The sequence below is a fragment of the Micropterus salmoides genome, unplaced genomic scaffold, assembly GCF_014851395.1.
Source record: "Micropterus salmoides isolate LMB-PRFRI ecotype aquatic unplaced genomic scaffold, ASM1485139v1 Ms_hic_scaffold_2, whole genome shotgun sequence".
Classification (NCBI taxonomy): Eukaryota; Metazoa; Chordata; class Actinopteri; order Centrarchiformes; family Centrarchidae; genus Micropterus; species Micropterus salmoides.
This window is the reverse complement of record NW_024041150.1, coordinates 4,184,933-4,201,916: the sequence shown is the minus strand read 5'-3', so window position 1 is coordinate 4,201,916 and position 16,984 is coordinate 4,184,933. Positions and strand designations below refer to the sequence as shown.

General features: G+C 39.7%; 2 protein-coding genes across 3 annotated transcripts in view; one reads left to right on the top strand and one right to left on the bottom strand.

The window, feature by feature from the left end:
- slc30a6 (solute carrier family 30 member 6) overlaps nucleotides 1–16,984 on the bottom strand; it is a gene marked incomplete in the record, with an annotated part of 262,873 nt that overhangs the window by 200,325 nt on the left and 45,564 nt on the right.
- LOC119911514 (acylphosphatase-2-like) lies at nucleotides 8,315–16,805 on the top strand. Of its 2 annotated transcripts, none has more exons than XM_038730409.1 (4): nucleotides 8,315–8,492; nucleotides 8,859–8,875; nucleotides 10,392–10,501; nucleotides 16,259–16,805. In XM_038730409.1, the coding sequence occupies exons 1-4, from the start codon at nucleotides 8,423–8,425 to the stop codon at nucleotides 16,371–16,373; spliced, it is 312 nt and encodes a 103-aa protein (XP_038586337.1). In that variant the 5' UTR covers nucleotides 8,315–8,422; the 3' UTR covers nucleotides 16,374–16,805. The 2 variants fall into 2 exon arrangements, with proteins under 2 accessions (XP_038586337.1, XP_038586338.1); XM_038730410.1 differs by lacking the exon at nucleotides 8,315–8,492 and adding an exon at nucleotides 8,600–8,679.

The window sequence follows — 16,984 nt, the reverse complement described above, 5'->3', positions numbered from 1 at the left end:
AGACTGAACGACCATCGTTGGTATCTTCACCTGAGGCCAATAGGTTACGTTTGTTGAGTTTCCTGGGAAGTGATGAAAGGACAGCATTGTAAGTGGGGGATAAGTGGTGGCGTAGACCCCCTCCCCTGTTCAATGACGGCTTCTCAACCCTGGTGTAGATGCTTCCTTGACACCTCTTTCAAACCATCCATCTTCTCTGTCTAAAATGTGCACCTGGTGGTCCTCAAACGAGTGTCCTCTGTCCTTCAGATGTAAGTAGACTGCAGAGTCTTGACCTGAGGAGTTGGCCCTTCTGTGTTGAGCCATGCGTTTGTGTAGTGGTTGTTTAGTCTCCCCAATATACAGGTCTGTGCATTCCTCACTGCATTGGACCGCATACACTAGACTGCTTTTCTTGTGTTTGGGTGTGCGGTCTTTGGGGTGGACCAGAATCTGTCTTAGTGTGTTCTTGGGTTTAAAAAACACAGGGATGTTGTAATTGTTAAAAATCCTCCTGAGTTTCTCTGATACTCCAGACACGTATGGAATCACAATGTTGTTGCGTTTGACCTTCTCCTCCTCCCCTGTAGTTTTGTTCTTCTTGGATCTTGTGGCTGTTTTCACAAAGGTCCATTTAGGGTATCCACAGGCTGTAAGTGCCCCCTTCAGGTGGTTCTGTTCCTTCTCTCTGGTTTGGGCGCTTGTTGGTATGTTTTCCGCTCTGTGGTGCAGTGTTCTCATGACCCCTAGCTTGGACCACCCACTGGAGCACAAGGTCAAACGCAACAACAATGTGATTCCATATGTGTCCAACCTTCATTGGATACGCTTTGTTTATACGTGTGTTTTTACATTAAAGCGTAAACTAGCTTATAACTTGGTCAACTAGCTGACTGTGTGTTGCTGCTACATTAGCCTGATTGTTCTATGGTGAAAAATTGCAAGAGGCACTGACGCTTAACTGAGTACTATGATGCAGGCTAATGTTACTCAACTTAAAACATAACATTCATAACGTGAACACAACATCTCAAATGTAAGTTGCTTTGGATAAAAGCGTCAACAGACAACCCCCACCGCGCGCGTGTCCCTGCATGGATAAGCGGTTTAGATGATGGATGGACAAACAATCACTAAATCTGCTGAGTTCAGCTTTGTTGATCTGGAAGCTGTTTTAAAATTATGCATTAAATTACAAGTTTTCACAATTTAATATGTAATATTTTTTTGGCCGGTGATTTATAAAAACTGGACTGTGTGTAACTAACTGTGACTGTGATTATATTAACATTCACTCAGGCAACTTATTTTGTCATGATATCAGATTGTTATAAACATAATAAAACACAAATACTTACACATTTAGAGCAGTCAACATGACTATTAGAAAAGTAAAATGAGCAGCTGATCCTGGTTCTTTGTGGGAGAACTGATCAAATTAGCATCATTACACAAATAGCATACTGTGTTTGTCAGACTGCTGTCCAGCTCTGTCAGTCCCTCACGCTACATTATAAGACTGGTCCAATATTTACTGATCTGTAGGTGTATGGTGATCACAAGCAGCATGTCAATTTAAGCAACGCAACACATTCCCACTTTAGGTGTGGACAGGAAATTAAACCACAGACCAATGAGCCAATGATCAACAAGGACCGTCGACCATGGATGAGCTCCATATGCCCGTACTACCATACAGGTGCATCTAAAATTAAATTTAATATTGTGGAAAAGTTTTTTCCCGAACTTAATTCAAAAAGTAAAACTCTTATATTTTAGGCTACTTAGTCATTACACATGAACTGAAATATTTCAAGCCTTTTTTTTGTTTTCATCTTGATGATTATGGCTTATAACTCATGAAAAATGAAGGCTCCAGTATACTAATAAAGAATTTATAATACAGAAATGTCAATTTATCAGCTAATTAACAAAAAATCCTGAGCCTTCAATCTCTCAGTGTGGTTCTGGTTGTCACAATGAACTTTTTCAGGATATTCTAATTTTTTGAGATGCACCTGTACTATTTAGTATTCCAGAGAAGTATTTAGTTTCCCAATATACCGTATGTCAAATGCAATATGGCAAAAAATGCCAGCATTTCCTACTGCATCGAGTCACATTTGGCAGTCTGCAAGCCAGCGTGCTTTTCTGGCTGTTCTGGCCCACAATCCTCTGCAGCATGAGTAAAAGTTTAAGGCGCAATGTTGAGCTAAAGTAGTGTGTCCCAGTTGTGTATATATAAAGCATGCAACAGTACATACTTTGTAAGGGTAGCTGCAGTACGTACTAAAAGTAAAAATAAAAAGTATGCGCTTTGGAACTCAAATTAAATTTCGAGACATCAGCGCAGAGGTTTACAGAAAAAGCCGTCCCAAAAAGCAACAAGCCTCCCGGTGTTGGGTTGTGAAGTGAGATTCTCCCTGTATGTGCAGATGGACACTGTGTGTGTGAGCAGTGCGTGGGATTTACAGCTTCTTTAGCTGCTGGTGTTTGTTTTGACACTCACTCAGATTAGAACACTGTTACATTACTCTGTGTGTGTGTGTGTGTGTGTGTGTGTGTTTTCTCATGCTTCAAATGGTGTGTGAATGGGGGGGGTGTTAGAGTCTGTGTGTGTGTTTGCCCTAAATGTTGAATGTTCTCAGTGTGTGTGTGTGTGTGTGTGTGGAGATTACAGTGTGTTCTGTGGTTTTAAAGGGCTTACAGAGGGACGTGGTGGTCTGATCGCCGGGTATTTTCCTAGATAGTCCGGACACACACATGCACATACATACAGTATATAGACACATTAACGGTGTTTGTCATTCGAACACAATGACACATAATTGGGATGAACCTCACTGGCAAAATCAACCCGTTCTTACTCCCAAGACGTTTTGACCATCTGTCATATGGACGCATGGTCAGGACCCCTTGGCGTCAGTTAGTTATGCACTGTGAAGTCCCTTAGCGCCATAGTTTCCATAGTTACTTATGTGATTTAACTTACCCAAACTATGATCTTTCCCTAAACCTTTTGTTGCCTAAAACTTACTAAATTGCAATGTTTAATTTTTAAAGTCTAACCTGATGTTGCATATTTATTATCGCTTACTTGACCGTGAAGCGAAGGGGTACCAGAGCATTAAAAAGTGACTCCATATCAGGGCTGGTTGAGCTTCTATTTTCATATCGTCTGATCTACTTGAGATCACCAATTGTAGAAGAAGAAGATATACTTTATTAATCCCGCGAGGGGAAACGCAATGTTTTCAATATTATTATTATGTTGGTATTTACACACAGGTCCGAAAGACGCACATGCACAAACAGGACCCATAGCAACACACAAAGAGATGTCAGAGTGAGGGGGCCGCCACTCAGTGCGGCGCCCCGAGCTGTTGGGGGTTCAGGGGCTTGCTCAAGGCCTCCCTCGATCTGATCGCCAGGTGGCGGTGTTATGTTTCGGCATGTCAGTGAAATGCCAGCATGGAAGAAAAAGGCTTCTTAGCTTTAAGGGAATGCACAGTACAGTGTTTCCCACCTAATGACAACTGTGGCGCCGTGGGCGGCGGGGAGAATGAGTTTGCAATCGATAGCAGCTATGTACAACGTGTCAACCTTGACAACCCAGCTGTATTCTAACGTTAACATCCTGATTCAGCCTGTTCTCGTGCTCAGGCGTCACATATACACGCTTTCGAAAAGCCTTGTCTATTGCCCCTTTTCCGCTGCACGGTACCAGCTCGCCTCGACTCTCCGCGCCTTTTTTGGTTTTCCATTGTGGAAAAGTTGTACCTGTACCTGCTTCCAGGTACTTTTTCTCGTAACACCTCTGTCAAGGTTCCAAAGGAGCTGAGGCGATACTAAAATGTGACGTGAAAATATGGCAGACTGCTGATTGGTCAGAGAGAATCGTCACTGCGTCATCATTGCGCACGCCAGACAGAGGCCAGCAACAGAAAGTCTTATATTTTACAGTTTTCATATGTTATTTCATCACTAAATCCACGTCTGAGAAGGTTTGAGGTGAGAAATCAGCTGTGTAGATTTTGAATATTGACAGTTTTACGAGAAGTGATGGTGGAACAAAAAAGTGCTGGAAGGTTTTCGGAGTTGAGGAGCTCCGCAAGTGGCTGCGGGGGAAGCCTGCGGGAACCCGCGGGAGGAGCGTGTGAGGCCGGCCAGCTGCCCATTTGCAGAGGAAAACACAGCTTGAAGGTTTTCATACCAAACAAATCGCCGTTGTGCGTACAGTAGACACAGCTTTTCCAAAGCGTGTATATGTGACGCATGAGATGAGATCGGGTTGCCTTATTATAGGGGCTCCTTACACGCTTGCTTTTAACTTACTTGAAGGTGGGTCTCTCACACTGACAGCGTTGTGATAAGAAAATAGATATCATATCCATATCTATAAACTTATCTCCTTTTCAATGTGTTTGTGTGAGAGAGAGGGAGTGAGTGAGCGGAGCTCCACAATGAATTGTGATTTTACTCATATTAAATAGTAAATACTAGGCCTATGTGGCGTGCAGCCTTGATATTGCTTCGCCACAAATAAATCAATAGCTTTGAAACACTGCAGTGGTGCAGATTGTAGAGACACTTTTTATGTCATCTTAGTTCTCATAGTGAGTTAGTTAAAATCGCCTTAATATCGGGGCATGAAAAACCAGTCGCTGATCTTTCTTTCAATCATCATAAGCGATCCAATCGCCAATCGAAACAAGCCTCGAACATATGACGAGTTGGTAAATACTTCACTTCTCAAACCATGAGAAAAGCAGGTGGAATGACTTGCAGCTAAGGTGCTTGACTTGAAGTGAGCCAGATCACCAGAACACAAACTAAACCAAACCTAAAGTTAACCCTAAAACCACATTTGAACCCTCAAACCGCTTTTGAGGACTGCACGAACCACTGCGGGAGCAAATGACATTACAGCTTATAATAACTATAATAACTTAATAATTTAACAAAAGGTAATAAAGGGGAAACACATTTAAAAATATCAACGAGGCAAACTATAGTACTTTCTTACAATATCAGTGCAATATTTGGATTGAAACATGGTAATATTGTGACATTAATGTGGAAATAACCTGATAATAATGAGGTAAGACTTGTTAATGTTTTCAGATTATAGGCTGCTGTCAGCGTAATACCTGCAAAATCACATGAAAATTCTCGGAGGTCAAAATTGGTTGTGACCACATTATAATGCTGAAATTAATCCTCCCTCATGTCCTTTATAATTAAATTATTATTACCCAGCTGTAATGTAAAGTGCTACCCTACAATCAAAAAAATATATATAAAATATCCTCAAGGTCCAATACTCTAATTAATCCTCAAAGATATTCATCCACACACACACACACACACACACACACACACACACACACACACACACACACACACACACACACAGGTCCTTTCTTTCTGTTATGTATTAGTGTCTGTGTGTGTGTGTGGGATAGTAAGACAAGAGTCAACTTGCTGCATTCAGTGAGTTCTGTCTGACATCTAGTGGACAATTGAAGTATTGAACATATTTTTCTCCAGCATTTCATTTACAGTTATTAGAAAACATTTTACTCGTTTACTCACCTCTTTATCCTTTTAAACTTTTATCTTCCAGTAACCTAAATCTGGCATAGTAGACATACGCCAAATTCATACAGACTTTTTTTTATTTTTTTTAATAGTTAGTTATATAGCTAGGGATAATGCTTAATTTTTTTGATCAATTTAGTCCCTTTTTTTTTTTAAATCAAAAAACTAATTGTTTTGTCCTGAACATATTTAAACATTTAAAATACAATCTCTGAGAACAAGAATGTAATGAGATCAGTCCAAAACCCAAAGATATAAAAGATAGAAATTAAACAAATTGTTACATTTGAGTAGCTGAAAAAAATAAATATTTGCATTTTTTAAAAATCCTTAATCAAAATTTTTTCCACTTTCTTAATTAGCTCTTTTTATTTTCCACCCATTCTCAAACTAGAATGTAGAAGAGACCGTCGCCTGTTTTATAGTGTTACGATGTAAAACTAGGCGTTAAAATAGAAATGATATAGCATTGCCTAATAATATATTAACTTAATAATATTGACCAAACAACGTTTTTTTGTGTTGAGTTATTTCATTTTTACAAAAACCAAAGTGCATTAAATTGAATCCCAACAGACTTTTACACTAAACAAGTTCACACAATGCTGATTAGGTAAATCTCTCTGTAACTGTGCCGGTGTTTTTAAATCTGGTGTCTGTAGCAACATAACCTTAATGAAGTGATGGGTTTTATGTTTGCTAAAGAGAGCTCAAGAGGGGAGCAACCCAAGTTCAATGTGTATTTTCATGTTCCTGTTATGAGCTGTTACAGCGTGACTGGTATTGTTTTATCCTTGTGAGTCTATGTGTGTGTGTCATCATGGCAAAATGTGGTCCTGGAGACATCTACTGTAGCAGGATCTACCACAGAAGTGGTTTTGAGTACTTTGCCAAAGGTTTCTACACTGAACACAATTATAAACGTAACACTTTTGTTTTTGCCGCCATTCATCATGAGCTGAACTCAAAGATCTAAGACTTTCTCTATGTACACAAAAGGCCTGTTTCTCTCAAGTATTGTTCACAAATCTGTCAAAATCTGTGTTAGTGAGCACTTCTCCTTTGCCGAGATAATCCATCCACCTCACAGGTGTGGCATATCAAGATGCTGATCAGACAGTATGGGTATTGCACAGGTGTGCCTTAGGCTGGCCATAATAAAAGGCCTTAGGCTGGCCATAATAAAAGGCCTTAGGCTGGCCACAATAAAAGGCCACTCCAAAATGTGCAGTTCCATCACACAATGCCACAAATGCTGCAAGTTTTGAGGGAGCGTACAGTTGGCATGCTGACTGCAGGAATGTCCACCAGAGCTGTTGCCCCTGAATTGAATGTTCATTTCTCCACCATAAGCCGTCTCCAAAGGTGTTTCAGAGAATTTGGCAGTTCATCCAACCAGCCTCACAACTGCAGACCACGTGTAACCACACCATCCCAGGACCTCCACATCCAGCATCTTCACCTCCAAGATCGTCTGAGACCAGCCACCCAGACAACTGCTGCAACAATCGGTTTGCATAACCAAAGAATTTCTGCACAATCTGTCAGGAATATTATTACTGGTTAAACCCAAAATGTTATTGGTGTATTGTGTCAACAAAAACTGTTGTACAGCTTATTTAACCCCTGTGCTTTGTTGATTGAACTGCTATTTGTGTAAAAAGTGACAATAGTTCCTAAAATACGCCTTAATTTTCTTTTATTCTGGCCTTATGAAAGTGTAGAAATAGTATTCTCTTTTCCAAAGTAACGGATTGTACATTTGATAACGGTGACAAAATACTGAAATGACTATAAATAATTATTACAACAAATAAGAAGAAATTTCATTTATGCAGCAACAACTATAATTGAATTTTTGATTGAAAAAAAAGTTGACAAAGAAATGTTAAGTAGGTTTCCTAGACTTTAGCACACATAAAACTCCGATAACAAAAATCCAAACAGACTTATTTGGGAGGGGGTGGTGCTGTCAACACCAATCGCAGACACAGACAGTTTGGAAACTTGTTGTATTTAACCAGTTTTCACAGCTAGGAAATACTTCTGTTGTGGTATCTGTTCAAAATCCAGTTTATAAACAATACTTATTAGAAAAAATCATAAAGTATCAAGCTGAAAAAACAATGTTAGGTATGTTTTTTAAACATCATAAAGCAGAGCCTGACTCCAAAATTATCCAAACATTTGCATAGAGGTCGAACTGAGGCAGCATTTAGCGTTTTAGCATTTAACAGCTATTTGCCTCAAGCGTTGGTGGAGACCAAAAACAGAGTTCAAAGAGAGAGAAAGTTGGAATCCACATGAATAATCATGTTGCTTCATAACTGCTGGATGTGGAAGGAAGCAACTGTTTGCCGACAAGTTCAACTTAAAATGAGGTGTCAGTCTTGTGTTAAAGAAGGTCCAGGGTCTCCAGGTCTAAACAAAACAGTAAGGTTGAAAAGAAATACCAGATTCGACCCGGGTGTATTTGCCACCTCTGACCCTAAGCCAGCTTAACTCCTGATTCTCCATATATGGTTCAGTTTCTGCTCATGTTTGGTTCTCTGGTGCCAGAACTCAGCCGAGAGTGCCGACACTGAGCTGCAATAGGTTCAGTGCGCAAGAGAACACTAATATCCGTCGATGTAAATAGCAACACAGGGTTTGTAGTTTTAATGGACTACAAAGACCATCAGGACAGACTGTGGTGATGGTGGTGAGATAAAAAATCTGGAGGAAGACATGACCATGTTGGTGCAGAGTGGTGAGAGAGAACGAGCGAGCGAGCACGGGGAGCATTCTCTGGTTTTCTACCCTCCTCTTCCGTTAAAGGGACAGTTTAGGTTTTTCTCTCAAGATGTCTGAAGATGAATCGGCAGTAACCAAACTGGTGTCGGTGGACTTTGAGATCTTCGGTTACGTTCAGGGTCTGTATATTTAACTCTCCCCCCTCTTCTTGCTCTCTTTTCTGCTCTGCTCTGTGAGCTGAGGCTGTAAAATGATCTGCTGCTGCTTAATTTAGGAACAGCACAGCTCTGCTGCTGGCAGGATCTCACTGCACTCTCACTTCCTGCAGCTTCAGGACAGATGATTGGGAATTTATTGGAAAATCTAGTGAGCTGTTTGCTTTAGTTGGTTGAAATAAGAAAAGCTGCAAAATCTAATACAGAAAACTGCATATAAGCTGCTAAATGTTTTCTAAACATTGTTGTGAATGTTCCTAATTTGTTTTCTGATTACATAGTTTAAGCCATTTTCTCTCTATTTTTCCCCCCTTTTTTTTATTCTGACAGGAGTCTGTTTCAGAATGGTGAGTTTCTCTGCAACTGTTTGCTCCCATCACCGCCTGCTGTTTCCTTTGCCACCATCCAGAACTAGATTTCAGTTCACTAACAGCCCTCTTAACAACCTGCAACCCGGGGCTTCCCATACCCTGAACGTTTATTAACCCTGTGATGCTTCGGTATGAGGTTCTTCCTCGTCTTTCCACTGCTCAAACAGGGATGTTTCAGATAGATCATTAACATGTCGACAGTAGGACAAACTACACAAAGCCATTTTTTTTTGAGTCTGTTTGTAAGGTAAAAGTGAAGTAAAAAGTTGTGGGATAGACAGAAATGCAAGATGTGAGTTTGTTTTTTTCAGATTTATGTTTATTAAAGGGACTGCTGGGGCCGACACAATCCTGCACCATTGCATGCACTGTGATACTTACTCTGTAATCTTATCCTATCAATATCAGGCTATCCTGGCACAATTGTTGAGTGTCATTGGAATCAAAATACATAACTGTGATCCCATAGGCATCCAGGAAATTAAGATATGCAAGTAAATTTAGAGGGGGGGGGCTTTTTCTATGCTTTGTTTGAGGGGAGGCCCACAGTCTCAGACCAGAAACCCCTGGTCTAATGCTGCGTTCCAGACCGGTCAGAACTGGGAAACTTCTAGAAATATCCGACTTTGGCATGACGCCAAATGTAAACAATACACCTGGCTGACCGTGACAAACTTATTTTTCTTTGACAAGTTTATGCACAGTTGAACCCTCTGTGTGTTAACCCACTCAGTGTTAATTAAAAGGATGACCATTTTATTAAAAACAAGTGATGAATAGCACCACCTGCACCATGTACAAGGCTGAGTCGTTACCACAGTGGCCCTTTGCTGCATGTCATCCCCCCTCTCTCTCTCTCTCTCTCTCTCCCACATTTTGTGTCTCTCTTCAGCCGTCCCTATTAAATAAAGGTCCATTGAATTGCAAAGTGGAGCAAAAAGTGTTCAAATGGCATCAAGAGAGTTCCTTTCTGGGACAAACTGGAGTCCAGAAAGAACGTTAACTAATTTTCCTAGATTTTTTTGACCATGGCATTCCCCACCTGTCCAATTGCCACCACTAGCTTTCCCACCTCAGCCTTCAGCCAAGAATCTTTAACCCTCTGCACGCTTTCTTTGTGTTCTCAGTCATTGGTCTGTTAAGTCTCCCTGCGTTCAGCCTGCAGCTTGCCTGCCTCAGCCTCTGTGCGCCTGTTTGGACTGCTCTGTGCCTACTTACTGATTCAGACTCTGTGCTCATACGGTGTCCGTCCACACCAGTTCATGCAGACACAGTTTGTTTTTATGCTATCAGACTATTGCTCTTAGCATCGTGTCAAATCTGGACCAAGACTTGTTCTGGGTTGTACTCAAAGTTAGCAGAAAACAAAAAAGAAAAAGTAATTTCTTTGTATCCAACGTAACACATGTCCACATGGGTTAGTGGAACTTTTTATAAGATGCCTAAGAAATCTAAGCATGTATAATATTAGACCCTTCCTGCCTCTCTGCAGTACACAGAGAAGAAGGGTCTGCAGCTCGGTCTGGTCGGCTGGGTGAAGAACACCCATGGTGGGTCTGTGGTGGGACAGGTCCAGGGTCCTGCTGACATGGTGGAGAAGATGTGAGTCTGTACTGTAACTACACTGCAACACAAAACAACAGCTTTAGATTTTTCTTAATAATGAAAAAAGATTCTATTTAGACATTTTATGACAAATTTAAATGTAGCCTATATAATATACCTGATGAAGATTGTGCAGACCAAAAGTAAATATACCTGCAGTAAGCAAAACAGGAGAAATGTGTAGTTTTTTGGACAAATAATGAGAAGAATTGCACTCTGACCTGAGCTTTGCTTTTACGTTCACTACTTTGGTTGTGGTGTTACTTTCTTTTCAGCCACTAGATGGTGTCCTTTACCTTCACAACAGTCCAGTCTGCACTTCTGCTCTGAGCAGGTTTCTTTTTCTATTCAGTCCAGATAATTGAGGAGAAAATAATGTTTGTTGTTCAGAATGACCTGATCAGAAAGCAGTTCATGAACACGTCACTGTTGTCACCTCTGACAATTACACAAAACACAAATTCTTCCCCCTCACTGTCATCGGTGTGTTTCTGTATTCACTGGATTGATGGTAATAGTCAATTGTGAAACTGAAGCCGGAGCTCAGGCTGTTCTGGCGTCATGTAACCAGGTTGTGGACGTCTCATTTAGATGACACACCCCTTAAAGCATCAGACGGGTGGAGTTTCCTGAACCAGAGCTGCCAATAACAGAAAAATACAATAAATACATACTGAATCAGCTAAATCATTTTTAAAAACATTCTGCTATTTGTATAATGAGCACTAATACTTCAAATTAAATGTGTGTCAAAAGGGATTTATTTCTGTAGGGCAAGTGGGGTGATTTTAATCCCGTCTAGAGCTCATATGTGAGTTTTCAACCCTACCCCAGGAATAATTACAGACACAATTACCTAACTGATGTTGGCCAACTCGTCGGTCCTCGTGTAATTTAAATCCAGTGTGAAGTGATGTCATTTTTTAAAAGTGAATATCTTAGTTTTTCTTCTGTAGAAGAGCTGCTTGTCGTTCCACTCAGTGTGAAATCTGACTTTTATGTCAAAAAATGGAGGAAGTAAAAAATGTTTCTGCTAATCTAGGAAACATGCTAACGCCAAGATGTAGGCCATTTTGGGAACCAACATGACAACAAAGAAAAAATAAAGCCAGGAGACAAGAGCCTGTAAAAATGTGCTGTGTTAATGTCAGCTATATGTAGGTAGTTATAATTTTCTTATGAGTCTCATTTTAAATCCTATATTTGTTTACATTTTTGGCGAATTAGCTCCATTAAAAGTAACTAAATTAGCTGTACAGACAACTATCACTGGATTACTTTGATACTGAAGAAAACTTAAAAACATGATGATTCTCAGGCAAGTTCTTCTTCTAGTCTATGATTTTTGGACATTTATTCACAGTGGGCATTGGATATGACATCCCAGGGAAGTATAAGTCATACTAAATGATCACGGTGAAGAAAAAGACTGCTAGCTAGCTGACATGGATGCAGGCTTCACATTATTCAAAAAATAGATGGACAGAAGGACATGCATTCAGCACTTTCATTAGGCGCGTAACACCTTGTGTTTACATGGTACCTACAGGGAGTCAAACACTCTTTTGCACTCTTATATTTCATGTGAAGTACTTTTCCATTTAGAGTACCATTTGTTTTTCTAAGTCAAGATTGTAAGTAGAGGCGCACATTACCATGACATGACGCAGAGCATTATTTTCTGCATATGGATTTCTGATTACGTTTTGGATCAAGACTCCTGGAACAGAAAGGAGAGTTAGATATAATAAAAGAAGGAAATAAGAGCCGACTCGGTCTTTGTGTTACAGTTTGGTTAAATAGGCGATAAATCATTTTAACCTCACTGTGACTTTTATAAACAGAATGATTAACTCTCACTTTCATTGAAAAGATGAAACACACACGCAGTCTACTATTTCCGTCTATTCTATCAGGGATCTTTTATGTGTTTACACACTCGCTCTCATGTCCTTCCCGCCGACTCCACTTCAACCACGACCTCACTTCCTGCGGGGCCTGGGAAACAGGAAGTAGCTGGTCGTCTGTGCAAGAGGGAGGGGGGAACAGGGAGAGGAAAAAAAATAGGAGGTAATAAGAGTTGTAAGGAAAGAGGGGAGAGAGAGAAGGAAGGAGGGAAAAGAAGGGAGAAATCAGAAGGAAGTAGATAACCAAGAAGAGCGATGGAAGTGAGAAATGGTTTTAAGAAAGGATGTAGAGGAAGAGAGAGAGAGAGCTGGTGGTGGGAGGTGAATGTGTGGGTGGTTTCCTCTTTTTCCTCTGAGAAAAAACAATTCCCACAGAGCCCGCCGAGCGGCTTTAATACACGAGAACACTGAAGGGTGAAGGAAAAAAAGAGAGAGAGAACGAGAGAGACAGATTGGTAAAACAAAAAAGGATCTGAAACTAAAAACATTCCCCAGTTTGGAATTTGCTGGAGTGAAATCAAGTCACGGTGTACAAAACAACATGGAAGGATCAAGGAGAAAAAAAATCAGAGAGAAGGAGAAGAGAGAGAAAATGTAACAGGTGTCTGACATTCACATGAGTTGGATTAGATTAATCCAGGAACATGATAGAAGTACAGTGTGTGTCAATGTGTGTGTGCTCTTGAATGTCTGTCTTTGTGGGAGTCCTCACAAAGAAACGGCAGCATTTCTGAATTGTTCAAAGGCTTAAAATGATATACAGCTTGTTTGCTGTTTTGTCTCAGAAGCAGTGGAAGTAGTAGTAGGAGTCAACAATTATAATAATAAGACTGCCATTCACGCTATAGCACCAGCCTAACTGAAGAAGTTTAACTCTTAATAGAATCCGCCGTGGAGATCTGGGGATATTATTAATTTAAAGATAAACTGTAGAAAAGTCAATGGAAGAAAAAGTCCAGTATGACATTTTTAAAGAACTCCTCACTATCTTCAAAAAAGCAAGACAAGCTGATTTGTAAAAATCATAATCCCAGAATGCTATTCTCAACTATTGACATCCACTCTTTCATCATCTCTGCATCCAAATGTATAGGCATTGCAAAAATCAGATCAAATCTAAACCATGTTTTATAGAATACGCTCCTGTCTTTGGACACTTTTCCTCTGCTTAAGATTGCTACGAATGGGTTTGGTGCTGTTGATAAAGTAATGCAACTAAAAGTGCTGGCGATTGTAAATCACTCACTACTCACTGGTATTTTACCTCCTGCACTGAAAACTGCTGGATGGAGGAATAATTGGGCCATGACTTTGCTTGTGCAACAGGCTGCAGGAAACTGTCAAACGAATCATTTTTGTATTGGTTATGAGTTTTGGAAGCAACTGACCTGCTGATGAAGCGGCAGATCACAAAAAAGTCCATATAGGACATTTTGAAAGAAAGGACGAACAGCTTGTTTATATCATGAATAATATTACAAAGATTACAGTCTGGACCTGCTCTATGAAAAGTGCCCTGAGATAATTTGGTGCTATGAATTAAAATGAAATGAAATTTGTCCTTTACTTTGGAGGACATGTTGCTTTGTGGGATTGAGTTGCAGACCATGGGACTGACGAAATCTTTGGAAACCGAGGACGTTTGTATTGTAATAAAGGTCCTTACTTCTTCAAAGGGATGTTTGAGGCATAAATCTTGGTTCTCAGCATGCAGTTGTGATGGTTAAAGGAATATTCCACTTTATAACAATTTGGGTATTATTTTTGTAGTATTGTTCATAAACATTAAATTCAAGTGAACGTTATTATAACTTGGTTTGGTTTGTTTCCAACCAGTCTGATTGTCTGACTGCTCATGTTTCTATTTAGTGACGTCACCTTGTTCGATGATCTCAGCTTCGGATGAGGACAGTGTTATTACTGAAATGGCAGACAAAGCTAAAAGTGAAATATCCTTTTTAGGGCTGGGGGGTTAGGGAACATATCATTAATATGGGTCTTCAGAAGAATAGAAGTACAAACATGTTTGTGTGTGTCACAGGGATCAGTGTGTTGTTTTGGGGTAAAATGGCAGCAGATTACGAACCACCAAACATCCATCTGCTGGAGACTTAACACTAAGCTCTCTTTGTGTGTCTGTGTGTGTGTACAGTAGAGTAGTAGGTCATCACTCAACTGTAGATGGAGAAGTCTTTTGCCAAAAGAAGAATAAGTAGGACAGGACTTGTGTCTCTTTCACAAACTCTCTCTCTCGCCACCTCCCCCTCTTTTTCTCTTGCTCGCTCTCTCTTTCTGGCTGAGCTTCAGTCAGTGCAGCTACATGGACGTGACCCTGATCCCCTGCAATCTCCTCTAATCTCCACACACACACACATGAGAAGCATCATACAGTCATAAAAACAGCCAGTCAGTGGTAAAACTGAGTCTTTCTGCTGCAGAACACACTCAGATTCTCAGGGTTAAATATAGCTGCAGGAATGTTAGTATTTTCCCATCATGCCCCTGGTTGTCCAGATGCTGGCTTGACCCATGGCTAGCTGGTTGTGATTATTATTTTGTTTTTGTCTAGATTTTTGTCCCACAAGCAGTGAGGCCCATGATGATGATGTCAGTCCGTCCAACGTTTTGTCCACAGCATTTTATCTGAACCACCGCTGGGGTTTCACAAAGACAGACTAATAATCTAACTAATTTACAAATGTAATGTAAATGTAATCCATCGCTAATGGTCAGACTTCAGACAGAAGTCTCAATTCATCTGTCACACAAAGCTGCCACGATAATGTGCTATGAATTCTGGGTAAATAAAGGACTTTGTGGGGCAGAGTCTCAAGTCTGACAACACCTATGATTTTAAAAACCAAACTATGTAAGTGGTTAATGCACACCTGGTAGTCAGTGCGTGGGGAAATGAAATCAAAAGAAAAAGTTGAAGTCCTGCACACTGATAAAATTTAATAAATATATATTTATATAGGTTTATGTTTTATAGTTGTTGTGCACCTAGTCACCAAAACAAATTCCTTGCAACTGTAGATCCAATAAATCCAATTCTGATTCAGTCATGGACCTTCGTCCAACCTCAATTTTAAGGGAAAAAAAATCTGTTTTTATCCACGTTAAAAAAAGCAAGACAGAGTCAACACTCATATACTGTACTTCAGTATAATTCTAAGGTACTTGTACGTTACTTGAGGTTTTACTTTTATGCTACATCATAGTTACTACTTTGCAGGTGAAGATTTTAAAAACCTATAAAGATCATATAAAATACAATGCATTGTTACACAGTAAATTAAACCACACAACAGTATAAAAATGACTTACTATGAAATTAACTCAACTGCAGATACAACATGAAAATGCATCTTACCTGTTACTTCATCAATAACAATAATAATCTAATATATAATATTGTAACAATGAGAGACCATTTTGGCTGCATAGTGAGTACTTTTATACTTCAGTTTAATTTCTTTGATAATGCTTTTGTACTTTTTCTAAATTCTACGATTTTGAACGCAGAACTTTCACTTGTAATTTTGAAATTGTGGCATTGCTATTTTTTTTTCAAGTAGAGGATCTTCACACTTCCACCACTGGTCAAGTGTACAACAGATTGTGCAGAAAACGGCAGCAGTGTGAGAACAGTACAAAGTCTGGTCACACAATGTCCAAATGTCACTTAATAATGTAAACTGTTCTTACTCTGAATGGGATTATATTATTTTATATTATTGTCTCATTGTGGTGAACAGAAAAAAAAAAACAGTTCATATGAACATAATCATCGTGGTTTTAATGTTGAACCTGCAGGACTTCTACCTCTTATCTGCATCCTCCACAGGAAGGTGTGGTTGAGTAAAGAAGGAAGTCCAAGCAGTCGGATCTCCAAAGCCACCTTCACCAACCAGAGAGCCATCGACAAGCTGGAGGTCTCCGGATTCAAGACTCGCTTCTGACCAGCTGAAGACAAAAACACAGAGCTGCCTCTTGTGGTCAGACCTGTGCACGAATCTCTCAGTAATGATTTGAGTTTAGTTTTATATTCATGCTTCTGTAGATTTACTGAATGAAGACTGTTGAATGAATAGAAGGACTCCGGTTTGAGTCCAGTCCCTCTAGATAAGAACAGTGGAAACTTTCAGGCTGAAAGTGTACTGTCAGACAAATAAATATATGGTAATGTTATATTTATAACAAAAGAAGCATCTTTGTGTATGTATCCATCTGTGCGAGTCAAAGCCAAAAGTCAAAAATACCCACTGCTTTGAAAACATTGTACTGAAGCAGTTAAAGCAACTATGTGTATAAATTATGTGTGATAACATTTTGTTACTATTCTACTAGCAATATATTTTTGTTTGTTACATTAAAGTAAAATTAACAAGTTACAATATAATGAACTGCTCTTAAGTTTATGTACATGTACTCTCTGGTCATTTCACATATCACCTGTTGTTTAAGAACCTGGTCCCAGGCTAGTGCCACTACACTAAAAACATTACAGTTTCAGTATTCTGGACAAGAAAATCGATACGTATTCATCATTGGAAAACCTGGTTAAATATGT